The following is a 12,789-nucleotide window of genomic DNA, read 5'->3' as shown; positions in this document are numbered from 1 at the left end:
AATTATGCGCGGAAATCAGTCACGCTGAAATAAATGTGAACTGACGTTTAATTAAGGAATACGTTTTTCTTTTTTTAAAGAAATTTTGATAAAAATCTTTAGACTCTTTATCTTTACAGTCGCATTTACGTCAAATTACAACACGCTAAGACACGGATAAGTAACAGAATTTGGAAGACCTTACGCCACCGTGTGTATACCTTACTTGGTACATAGAATCTGCGTTCCTTATTCGAATAACTTATTCGAAAATGATAGACATGATGACGTCATATAAAACAGCCTTATACACTGACCAACGTAGCACCGTTTTCAGCATCTCGGACATTGCCTGTTCATCAGACAACAAATGAGCGAATTAAAAAGAATCGCAAAGGAGCTATTCTGTCAAATTTTAGATCTCTAATTTTCAAGATCAAGCTTTACTTGCACGATTTTTGGATTTCCTCTTTGATATCTATTTTTCTCAGTCGCTTTAATATAATAATTTATTTCACAGCTTTAATAAAGATTTTTCTAATTACACTGTTTTCTTGCAGAATTCAAGCAGATAGATGAAACTGCAAGAAAATAAGAGCAAACATAATTGGAATAAAATGTTTGATTAATTAACGAAAATCAAGAAATCTCAATTATCAGTTATGCAAAACAAATTCCAAGCATATATATCTTTCCAGATTTATTCTTTAATTCGCTCATTACTTTTTCCGCGAGTTTTTTTATATTTAAAAATTAGGTGTTGAGAAATCCTTCAAGAATCCTCTCTCCCTTTACAACCGCACCGGCGAGACTGTACTCGATTCTCCAGCGAGTGACTATTCTACCTATCATAATATCGCAGCTATTCTAGTTTTGCAGCTGGGTGGCCTCATGGGGTAGCACGACGCGTTTGGTGAGACCGGAGTACGCATCGTAGCTCTGCGAGCCTCTCTCGTCGCAGTCGAACGACATCAGGTCCCTCGACGGGCTTGGCGAAGTCAGACAATCGTGGATGAAGCCGCACACAGTGTTGACGTAGACGTCGCGGTAGGTCGTGTAATGCTTGACGTGCGGCGAATTGGTGAACAATACCAATTGCACTCGCACGCCCCGCTCAGCTCGCCGGCTGGCGAATTTCTCGACGTCCTGTGATTCCGAAAGAATTGATTAAACATAAGATTACGTTCGATTTTTTATCCATTCTTTTCGTTCTCTTTTGATATTTTCCTATTTCATGTAGTCAATTAGAACTCATTCATGGAATTATTCTATTACATATAATTTAACATAAAAAATTAAGTTGAGGAAATTGCAAAAAATCTATATAGACAATAATATTATAAATAAATTCAAGATAGATTTTTCTGCGCCGTTTTCTCTCATTCTTTTTCGCCTTTGTATTAAAGGAATTTATTATACGAGAACTAATGTTTGCGAAAGTAAAACTTGTTGCAAGGATTCTTAATGACGATCGACGAAACTCACAGATGCTGGAATTAGATTGTCGCTGTTGGAGTACAGGAACAGCTGGGGCCAGGAGTAAGCCTCCTCGGCGAGGGCGATGGAGTTCGTTTGAACGGACGTTCTGTTGAATGCCTGTGCAATTACCTGACGATCATAAATCGTTATATAGATTGTACAGCGTCGATACAGCCCTGAAATGATTCGATTGATGGACGTGATGTAGCTCGTCGCGAATTGAAATTAGGAAATAAAATATATCGAGCTTAATTTCGGAACAAGTGTAATAAAGATGCCGATCATTTCATGTCTGCTAGTAGTAAAATCATAATGCTCGCCGAGTGGACGTGATAATTATGAATGGCAATGATGCTCTCGTTGAGTTGCCTACCTCGAAGAACCAAATCACAGAGAGGAAGAGCGTGATCATGAGGGACATCGGCAGATTTGTAAGAGGATGACCGCCGATCATCGCCCTGATGGCCTTGAAGAGCGTCGTCAGCCGTCTTTCGCCAGGTGCACTGTCAAATATCACTCCGTGGACCTGCGGAACGATCCCGCAGTGATCACAATTACCGATGATCCGCGCACTATCTGCATCGCGGATCTCCCGCGGACCTCGCTTCATCCTCACCTTGAACGGCGTGTTAGCCCGCTGCATCGCGAGGCTGATGTGCTGGTAGAGGAACGCGCCGCCGTTGCTGAAGACGTGGAAGAATATCGGGTGCTCGTTCAGCCGCTTGTCGGTGATCACCTGCAGCAGCCGCTTGCCGAGGTACGGCATCTTGTTCCTGCGCCAGAACAGGCATTCTACCGGCGCCGTGTAGCGTAGCGTGATGCAACTGCCGGACAGAGAATCGCGTTTTGGATCAGTGGTTTATCAAAGATTGGATTGTATACAGCGTTAGAGAGAGAGCGTGCGCTACAACTCGCGACCGAAGGGGAAGTCACAATGCGAAGCCCTTGAAGGCCTTGAAGATGCGACACCGATCATCCATTCACCGCGACGAATCGAACGCGCGATCTCCGATTCGCAGTCAATGTCCCGACAACATCGAGATGATCTCGTCTAGTGAGATTGGTCTCCATGCGATTTCTCTCCAAATCGTTCCCGCAAATTGCGTGAATTGATGACTCGCCCGGTGGTAGCGATCACGAATGCGCAGAGTATTTAGAATCTCAGACATTCAGGCTTCCGGCAGGAGTATCCGCAATTTTCCTGATGATCGGTCGCACACTTCGGCTTCGGTATCGCTCTACGCGCGAGTCCAATTTCACACGGGGTCGACACGGGATCGCGATACCTCTTCTCCTCGTAGATCGCGCTGTACTTGGCCAGGTATCGGTCCTGACAACCGGCCCATCCCAGTAGGATAACAACCGGCCGCTTGTCCTCTTCGTACACGAACACGAATTCCTCCCGCTGATCCGGCCCGCTGGTGGTCAACGTCGGGTCCTTCGGGGATGGCGGGAACGATGGAAACATGATGTAATAATCCAGTTCCTCCTGGTCGCTCATCTTGTCCGATTGCCGTGCTCCTGCTCACGAGGATCACGAGAGGGAAGGAGAGAGGTACGGGGGTGAGCAGTGAGAGAGAAGGAGATAGAAAGGGAGAGAGAGGGAGAGAGAGGGGACGAGGAGTCGGACGTAAACGTAGCTTCGCCGGGAGGGTGGCTCTCTCCGCGGCTTCAACTCGAGCTTGCGTCGTTGTGCCAAGCCGCGCGGACGCGTCGGAGGATCGATATCCGAGGAAGTTACACAGGAGCTAGGTCATGCCGACGAGGACGATGGCGCCCGTGGACGTGCGTCCAGGTGCGTGGGTGTGCGCATGTACACGACACATTAAATCTTATTAAAACTGACGTATTACGCGGGCAACGTAGCGCAAAATATTACGGGCGAAGGGTATTGAAAAATGCCGGTGTACCGTTCAGAAAAATGAGTAAGGCAACAGCGAGAGCGATAAAGTTTACGCTTGGGGCGCTCTGGGAAGATCCTTTGAAAACTCGATCTCCCATAATTTTCTAGGTGGAAAATTAACGATCTATCGGGATCAATAATTGTAAAATTAAGTATTTACACAGTTGCAATCGAGATGAAAGATTACAGAGGATTTAAAAATTTTGAATTATAAAAATCCTAAAATTGTTATAACTATCCGAGCAATCTCGTTCGTGGCGCGATAAACGGAGGAAGGGATCTGCAAGATAAAGTTCCCATGGTAAAAGCACGGGTGCACGTTCATTTTTGCGCATCTCTCCCTCGCGTGGTCCTCTTCGACCTCCAGCGGGTGGCGCCAACTGCGGATGGCTCGTATAACGGATCGCCAAGCGCCAATGCTGGACCGCTCGCAGCATCCGGGAGCTGCGCGACGCCGGCCGTCGGTCCCGCGACGCGCAAGAGCACAAGATGAAAGAGAGAGAGAGAAGAGGAACAATGATAGAGAGGGGGAGAGAGAAAGAGAGAGAGGCGAGAGCGTTTCAAACTCGAAATCCAACAAGGAACGCTCAGAGCCACGCGAGCGGCCGCGCGATACGGTTTCGAGTGTTTTCAATGTCGGTGTGATCACTCGTCGCGTAATGTGCATCGACAAATATCCGAGCCACGCGAGGCTCGCCTGTGTTGCCCTTTTCCTCACGGCAATTCTTTCCCCATTCGGTGAGTGTAATTTTTCCTTCTTTTTTTTATCTTTATTCTATTTCTTTTATCTCTATTTTTTTCTACTAATCAGCGAAATCTGTTGAATTCCCGCGGAAAAATTCTGGATATGCGTTATTGCAAATTTCCGCGTTCCGTATCAATAAATCGATCCCATGTCAAAAGTATTGGTGATTCGTTATTCCATTCCGTTCCGTGGAATTAATGTTTTACTTTCAATCTTTTGCCGATCGAAATAATTTACTTGCACAGCAGTATTCATTGTAACACTATTGCGCGTTGCATGTATAATTGATGTAAATGTTTAATGGGCTATTCCTTCGGCGCTTTGTATCGGTGTTGATACGTTGCGCAAACTAACATATGCAAATAATTATTATCATAGATCAAATAATTTGGTTAATAAACAATTTGCAATTACAATTGATATTTTCAATTATTATTGCCGCGTTAAATTATTAACTCAGTGACGATGGTTCATTATACAAATTGTTTATGATATCGCATAGATCAATTATCGCGTTCATACCCTAGAAATAAAAGCGCAGATTGGAAAACCGGCGCGGAAACGCAATTATTCACGAGATGATTGATGACTGTGTGACTTGTCTGGTCTCTTAGATAGTCGATTGAGCGATCAATCTTCGGGGGCTTACGAAATGATTCAATCTTGGGCAACGTCGGCCTGTGTCGGCGCTTTAATTTGTACAGTACGCCTGAGCAACAAAGAACGAGAGGGAGAGACGTCCTCTCGCCTCGCGTCCGAGGCTCAAAAGGCCGAACGGAGATGCTGTTCCGCTTGTGTGCAGAAAGGAGCGGGACCATGAATAAAGAACATTCCGAGACCGTAATAATATGCAAATTTGATAGCCGAGATTTTTAAACGCGCCACGAGTTTCCCGCGCGAGATTAGCCGGCCGAGATCCCGCTCCGATCGTTTCATCCCGCCGTACGTTGCGTGCGAAAGCTCCGCTCAAGTTCACCCGCTGCGCGGCCGGCCCGATGACCAAGCGCAGTGGTAGAACTCAATAATGAGTCGTCCGTTTCAGAGGCCGCCAATGCGCGACCATCGCGGCGCGTAAAGCAAGACTTCTCTCTTTCTTTTCGCAAGCTTCGCCTTCTCATAAATACACGCGGGTATTCTCTTAGATGCGTATGCATTCTCATTATTTCTTCTTAGCGATGATAGCGGCAGAGGATATAAGGCAAACCGGCCATCTCGCGTCGGGTTCCGTCGCGAAAAAAAAATATTTACACTACTGCCGCGCCGTTTCCTCCGCTCGATGTCTCATATCTTAAAGGTGAAAAATAGTCCACTACATCTTCGCGGATCCCCCTCGTCGCGACGGAAAACTCCATTTCAACCTCGGCGTTTCCCGTCCTTCCCACCCGACGTCCCCGCGAGCGACTTGAAGCGCGGTCTGTTAATTTTCACGGGGTATTGTACGGACCGCGCAATCACAATGAATACCAGGCCCGCCCCTCGTCCGTCCGTCTCGAGGTCTTTCTATGGTGTAACGCAATTAGTTTCGCTGCCGGACGGCGTATTAACAGCTTTACGGGCTAACATTAAGCAGACCCTCTCTCTGCCTCTCTTGCTCTCGGCATCCCTCTCGCTTTGATCCGTTTTACTATTTTTGAAAAAAGAAACAACGAGCGTTAGACAATCTAACTTTAGCACTTAACTCGTTTATGCGATTTATGTGGTTGTCCGCGCGGTTGGCGCATAGCATTCGCACGCAATTACGTTGTTGCATATTCTCCCGCGCTGTGGAACAGGATTAACAAAATGGACAAAATGCGCAAGATTTACGAGAGACGAGACGTGTGTACCGTTTCTGATGCGCTGTTTCTTAATTATTTTAATGTATTCCGCATTTATTATATGGCTCGAATAAAGTAACGTGCTGTCTGCGAACGCCACTTAAATTACGCAAAGTGATACAAAACTGAAAAATTGTTGAAAAACAGGAAACAAGATCATTTGGACAAACAAATAAATCGTTTCGAATAAAATAAATTGGACTGACACTTGGTTTTATTTGTCGAGCAATTTGTCCACGGTTTTTTGATTCACGAAATAAATTCTTGTACATTTAATAACAATATTTGATGATTGAAAACGGAGGATGTTGTTTAATTAGTGCTGCGTTAATTACGAGTGCGCTATTGACCTGCTTTGTTCTTCAGAAAGAGTGTTATAAATTTCCAGTAATTTACGATCTTATTAACTCGTGCTCCCTTATCGATGTCGCGTGCAGGATCCGTAATTTACGGCTTACGAGCGATCTAACGTAATCTCCTTGTAATCAGTTCTTCCGGACAATCCTGTTAAACATTTAACGAACGTTTATCTCGCCGCAAAAGACGAGAGGAGCTTAGCGCATATCGCGGAATAATTATTGGAAGAAGCGCGTCATTTTTTATCGATCGCCCTCTCGCTGTCGCGGGTATTCTTCGGGGAACGGATATTTATCCCCTACGTGGCTACGGGGCGGCTCTTTCGGCCAAGCCCCGGCTCCGGAAATTCATTCTCGTTCGATTGGCGATGCAACATTACCGGGGGTAATCTCGTCTCCCAAGCGTCGTATGTCGCAGCGAAAATTGACGGGGAAGGGGATACGGAAGAGGACGGGCCAGGGGTGAGGATCAACGACGACGACGACGACGACGACGACGACGATGCATCCATCGCGCTCACAAGGTGGAGGTACACGTTGACGAAGAAATTCTCTTGGGCTTACATCGCGCTCGCGAGTAAACGATAAGCGGTACGCCAGGAAAGCCGCAAGAGGTTCCGCTCGAACACTCGATTCGAATTATTCGATACGCATCGATTATCTGTTCCGGTCTAAGATTATCGTCCGTTACACCTGAATTCGGCGCACCGAATTCTCGGTGGGATATGTCGGAACGCGCACGCGGGGGCGAATTGGATTCCCTTTACGGTCACTCGGACTCGTAATCGTCGGAATGTTCACGATAAATTTATGCGCGATCGTTCGGTGCTTCGGCGAGAATTCGAGATGTAAATTCCTGGGCAGTCTTGAACTTTTTATTCGTCGGTGTCCTTTGTTGAAAAGGAAGGCGCAATTTGTCGCGTGCGTGTCTGATATTTAAGGGTGATGACCCGCGAATAGTGCAGACGCGAAATGTCGCGGAACACGCGCGCACGAATGAAAAATTGCGAGCGTCGAGGGCGCGTATGGTGACGCCGCGCTCTCTGAAATTCACTTATTTATTCACGCGAGCGCTGGTATAATGTGCCCTGTATCACGTTATTTTCGACGCGGCGACACGGAAATAAAGATGAAATATTCAAGCACTCCGATTGCCGATTTAAGCGACGTTTGCCATTAAACACGCAACATCCAGGGATTACTTCAATTCATCAATGATGTAACGATGTAAATTGCACGAGAATTGCGTGATTAGGTCTGTAATCCATTATACATTCTAGCTGAAATAGTTAAGAGAAACGAAAAATCACAGTAGGGGGCAGTTTACCCTCGATAGAATATTATGTAGACGTCGCGTTTACCGCTGATTGAATTTAATTAAACTTTCGCGACAGAATTTCCACCCCTTCGTGGCGAGAGACCGCTATTACGATAGAGAAACGAACGAATTTACTCGGTGGTGCTCACGGCAAAGCTTAGTTGGTCGCTTTAATTGTTTCTGCTGGAACGGTTCTTTTCTCTCTCTCTCTCTCTCTCTCTCTCTCTCTCTCTCTCTTTGCTTTGACGTATTCGGTTTTTTATATATATATTTCTGCTAAACTGGTACGCGGAAAAAGAAAACAATTTATGAACGAGGCTCCTCAAGATAAGAACAAATATAGCTGATACCGAGGAGAATACCGAGGTATTATACAATATAAACACGCGCACCACAATTACTAGATGATAGAAAGATAATAATGTGTCCGTGCTGTTTTAATTGCTTTCTGTCGAAAGATTGTTTTGTTAATGAATTAACAACAAGATACATTTCTTAAACTTGCATCATTTCGTCGCACTGAATCATACACTGGGAAAAATTTCCATCGGATAAGCCAATTAAATAGTTATATTAATATTTCTGATCGTTAATTTTATTTAAATGATTAAACCGATTAAATGATGGATATATCCGATTATCTTCATCGGATATGTCCGATCATCTTCTTCGTCTTAATACAATTTAATCGGATATATCCGTTTGTTACTACGTAATCGATTATTCGATTAGATATTTTTCTCAGTGTATTGAATGGCGCTGCTCATTATCTTTTGATCTTGATCGATTATTTTCTAAAAGATGAATTAATTTATTCAGATATAAACTGTATATATTCGTGTTATGTGTTAAAATACCCAAACGAATCGTTTCCCGAAGGTTTATTTCATGGGAACTACCTCGCAAACATTATACTTGAGCACTATTCCGCGTTTGTTTTGGATGCCAATGCAAAAAGTCGATTATCGCTGGATTATGCCAATTGCCACTTGATATCGCCTAGATTATCTAGATTAGTCGAAGGCGTTTTCCACGTCGAGCTTTCTTGAACAACGCCGGAGAAGAACGCGCTCGGTTTCGCTTCTCGAGTCTCCCTCGAGAGCCTCGCGAAACTTTCCAGCATAATCCACCTCCCCCTTCACGAAACTTTTCCGAGGGAGGCCCGATAGGGTATCGCCTCGTTAGCGCACCGTGGCATTCATATCACTGGGCAAATGAGTTTATTAAGGAAGCATCTCCCGTTGCCAAAAGGGAGGCATCTTCGAAATGTTCGCTCTTGAGATTACTTCGTAGCGTAACACATGCCGCCATATGCAAAGGATATCCTTCCTTTAATCCGTTCTTTGAGAAGCGCGCCTTCTCAAACATCATAAAAGTTTTAAAGGATATCTTTCAAAGACGTCTAAGAAACATCCGAGAGATTAAGTCTCGTTCATCTTGCAGAAATCGTTTACCCCTCCCCCGTGGGTACGTTGGTTCGTACCCTTTCCTTTTTCCCTCTCCTTCTTTCTCTCTCATCTATCTATCTACCTATCTCGTTTCCGTTCCCCTTCGCCAACTCGATCTCATCGCCGTCTTGGCACATTTCACGGAATTTTCATGCCGGCGATCACGCATCGCGAGGCGGAGAACTCCCCGGCCAATCCGCACAACAAAATGACGGCTGGACCGATGATTTCCGGAAGGTTCCGGTGGAGTTTCCACCGTGGTAACGGTCGAAGTTTCAAGTGGCGCAGCCCCGGCAAACTTCACAATAGGACTTCCGCATTTTCGCCTTGCTGCGACTGCATCGCTCGCGGAGATGCAGTCACGGGAAGTGCCCGTCGACCCTTCTCCCTCCCCCTCTGGTCTGGTCGTACTTTTCCGTCGAGAACGATGATCGGCTTAACGTCGAATCCGCTCGTTTACAGGACTCTGCCAGAATGCCGGGGTGCACGGCACGTTCAGGGACGGGGTTGGGAGACCACCCGACCCTTCCGGCGACAACTCGTACACCAATCTGGAAACCCATCAGCAGTATAGGTAAAGTATCCCGGGCGTAGCGAGCTCTTTTCTTCTCTCTTTTCCTCGCGATCATAAACTGTGTTGTTGTTTCCTCGTTTTTCTTTCGGATGCGACGCGATGAAGAGGATCTAGTGATAGAGGGATGGAGTTTGCATCGGTAACATGAGAAATGAAATTCTTTAGGAAAGCCTAACGGCGCTTCCGGCTCGATGAGTATGCTTTGTCGAGCAAATTCGCGAGCGGATCTCTCCGATCGGATATCACGGATCTTTAATAGAATTAAGCTGTAATTACAGCTTGCGGTCAAAGTGGTAACGTCAAAGAAACATGATATCGTTACGCATTGGCTTGTAGGTAATCACGTGGCGTTTGTAGGGAAAAGAAAATCTTTTTACGATAAATCTGTTTCTTAAATGTCCTGTAATATGTAATTACGTGTACGTTAATATCGCGTTTTCTCTTCAGAAATAATAAATGTTGACTGCAGCTAGATTTTAAAAAGCATCGTTACATTATTTAACGTTGCCTGTCGTTTTTTGCCAAGTTTTTGAGTAGTTGTCATTTCTAGGCCACGTGTACCAAAAACACACTATAGAGTTTGATAAATATGTAAAAATTCTTTATATTTTCGCTTTCTGGAAATTTATTTTTTAGTAGAATATAAATAGTGAAACTTGATGCAACTTAATAAACATCATCACAGAGCAGTAACAGTGACATCAACAATTGTTTTATTGCATTTTATCTGCCAATAATACAAAAATATCACTTGGCCTAAAATTGAGTTTCGGTATCAAATATGATATACGCGGTGGAAAATAAAAATAAAAAATAAAATTTTAATAAGTATGTTAGTCAATAATATCATTTCATTTTGTTTCTACATTTTAACTGGGTCATTTTTCATCCCAAAGTTATTGCGTTTGGAGCATTGAAATCACGTGACATGTCTCCACTTCATGATTTATTTATCGTGTTGACAAGTACCTCTTAAATGTCTTGTCTTTGGGAAAGTAAAGATGGTTTGCGCTATTGTTATCTATCAGTCGGGACGCAGCTTCTGGGAGAACGGAGGCACTCGAGGAAAACAGAAGGACGCTCACATCGCGAGGCGTTGTCAAGGAGCCGGAGGAGACGGAAACGGAAGCGAAAGCGGGGGCCCGCGGCGATGAGCGCGGGGACAAACACCTCCTTTTGTCGGAAAATGGTGCGAAAATTCCTCTCGGGCGGAACGTAAACGTCAGTGAGTAAAATCGCCTTTTGCCGATATGGGAAACGTATCCTGGATATTCCGGGTAAGTAAGTCGTGAACGAAGCGAGAACGGCGCGCCTGGAATATCGAGTTACGTTATTTCAAAAATTTCTCACCCTTTTAAGCAATTTCGCTAGTTTTCCTGATGTTTCTCGCGCTATAGATCAGTGTCGCGAAAACAAATTTGACACTTTCAGATTCAGTTAATTACTTGCGCACACGAACCAATTAATTGCTGTTCAACGTGTCCTAAAGACATCGTATTTACAAGTACGAAGCATAACTGAATAAGCATAATTATATTAATTAATTAACTAATGACGACATAAACAAGATTTGCTATTTGAACATTATCGACTAAATGTTTTAAAAAATTAATTAATTATTATATCTTTATGTTATTTTATATCACAATGTTTGCTGTCATAACTGATTAAAACGTGCATTATCCGGAGTTAATATTTTATTATTTATAATAGTTTAGTTTACATTATTATCGCAACAGTCATTGAAAATTTTATATCTGTATGTTTATAAATTTTATATATCATTAAATAATCATTTCTGTAATGTTATCAATTACTTCCTTGTTATATATTAATGCATCCGGCTGTACGCGCTTCAGTTTGTCGTAACATCTCACAGCAAACATTTATTTAGTTTCTTCGTGATCTTCAGCGATATTGAGCAGACAGCAGGAAGGCAATTTCGGAAGTCGGACGCGCAAGAAGCGCCGTAGGGCGAAGGAGTCGAAGAGTCCCGGTTCCGAGGATCACGCGATTGCCGAGGACAGTCGCGAGAACGAGGTGAGCGAGAACGAGCGGGCACAATCGTCGCAGAGGAGGAACAATGTCCTGTCGAAGTCGAGGTCGAAGAACCGGGAGGCACGGAAGTCCCGCGCGGAGCGGCGTAGACGGAAAAAGAAGAACAGGAGGGAGCGGAACGGAAGTGATAGGAGGAATTCCCGGCGGAACGACAAAAGGCAGGACGTTGCGCGTCGATCATCGAAGTACAAGCGGAAGACGCGCGATGGTACAGCCGATAAACCCGATTTCACCGAAGCCTCTACATCCGAGCTCGCAACCGACAAACCGTTCACCGTCACCCCCATCGATCGCGATTCGCTAACGATTACTGTCGGCACGACGGCATCTCCGAGTCCCCAGGATCGTTCCCCGATGATGGGAAGTCTGACGATGCCACGACGTGGCATTTACACAGCCGACACCGTGGAGAGAGAACTCTCTAAGCAGCTCGAGATGGAAATTTCCAGGTCGGCCGCGAAGGACCCGTCGATCCTGGAGGATGGTATCTTCGACAGCCCTCCGAAGAAATCGGCTGGAGAACGGAGCGCTTCAAGCGCGGTCAAAAACGCGGAGAATGCGATCGCTTCCGGTCAGGTCGATCTTAGCGAGTCGCGTTATGACGCCGAGAAGATGCTGGGCTACTCGAGGACCGAGGAGGACTTGCCGATTCTGGAACTGGAGAACCAGGTGCTGGAGAGGACCCTGAAGGACTACAACGCGTACATGACGTCGCGGCTGAAGCTGATGTCACCGAGCCACGAGGAGTTACCGGCGCCGGCGTCGATTCGTCGCACCACGGGCGTTCATTCGCCGAGAAAGCCGATAATTAATTCGGAAGAGAGCGAGGGGGTGTCCGACGACGATGACGGCAACGACGACGGAAGCGCGGAAGTCACGAGCGCGACGAGTGAGGCGCAGGATGACGGCACTAGAGGAGACTTATCATGCATAAACGGGACGTTCCTGCCAGCACCTCTATCTCGCCACGCGCTGATCAAATATGTAAAGTAAGCGTCCTCCTATCTTTTGACATCCATAATTCAATGCTCGGTTCAATTTCGATAATCTCGAAATCATCAGATTTACACGGTCACGAGCTGTACGCGTGTGCGTGGCGGACCGCGATTTTA

General features: G+C 45.3%; 2 protein-coding genes across 4 annotated transcripts in view; one reads left to right on the top strand and one right to left on the bottom strand.

Moving 5' to 3' along the window:
- Positions 1-460: 460 nt before the first annotated feature.
- On the bottom strand, positions 461-3,076 carry LOC105286728 (transmembrane protein 53). The gene is made up of 5 exons (XM_011351880.3): positions 2,745-3,076; positions 2,075-2,282; positions 1,832-1,984; positions 1,465-1,587; positions 461-1,125 (listed from the first exon to the last, which is right to left on the bottom strand). Exons 1-5 carry the CDS (start codon positions 2,957-2,959, stop codon positions 847-849), a joined length of 978 nt encoding a protein of 325 aa, XP_011350182.2. The 5' UTR covers positions 2,960-3,076; the 3' UTR covers positions 461-846.
- An 853-nt stretch (positions 3,077-3,929) lies between these two features.
- The window catches only part of LOC105286726, a 35,335-nt gene continuing 26,475 nt past the window's right edge, over positions 3,930-12,789 (top strand). For all 3 annotated transcript variants that reach the window (XR_895305.3, XR_895304.3, XM_011351876.3), the window contains exons 1-4: positions 3,930-4,099; positions 9,508-9,619; positions 10,648-10,844; positions 11,532-12,666. Coding sequence is in view for 1 of the 3 variants with exons in the window: in XM_011351876.3 (XP_011350178.1) it covers positions 4,021-4,099; positions 9,508-9,619; positions 10,648-10,844; positions 11,532-12,666 (1,523 nt within the window). In the remaining 2 variants the exon portion in view is untranslated. The remainder of the gene's footprint in view (positions 4,100-9,507; positions 9,620-10,647; positions 10,845-11,531; positions 12,667-12,789) is intronic.

The sequence above is a fragment of the Ooceraea biroi genome, chromosome 1 (genome assembly GCF_003672135.1).
Source record: "Ooceraea biroi isolate clonal line C1 chromosome 1, Obir_v5.4, whole genome shotgun sequence".
Lineage (NCBI taxonomy): Eukaryota > Metazoa > Arthropoda > Insecta > Hymenoptera > Formicidae > Ooceraea > Ooceraea biroi.
Note: the sequence above shows the minus strand (reverse complement) of the source record. Positions and strands in the feature narration are given on the sequence as shown.

Excerpts from the sequence above, each read along its gene's own strand:
- LOC105286728 (XM_011351880.3), bottom strand. The coding sequence starts at position 2,959 with ATGAGCGACCAGGAGGAACTGGATTATTACATCATGTTTCCATCGTTC. Across the intron at positions 2,283-2,744 it reads GCGATCTACGAGGAGAAGAG|TTGCATCACGCTACGCTACA; the intron begins GTATCGCGATCC and ends TCTGTCCGGCAG. Across the intron at positions 1,985-2,074 it reads GGGCTAACACGCCGTTCAAG|GTCCACGGAGTGATATTTGA; the intron begins GTGAGGATGAAG and ends ATCGTTCCGCAG.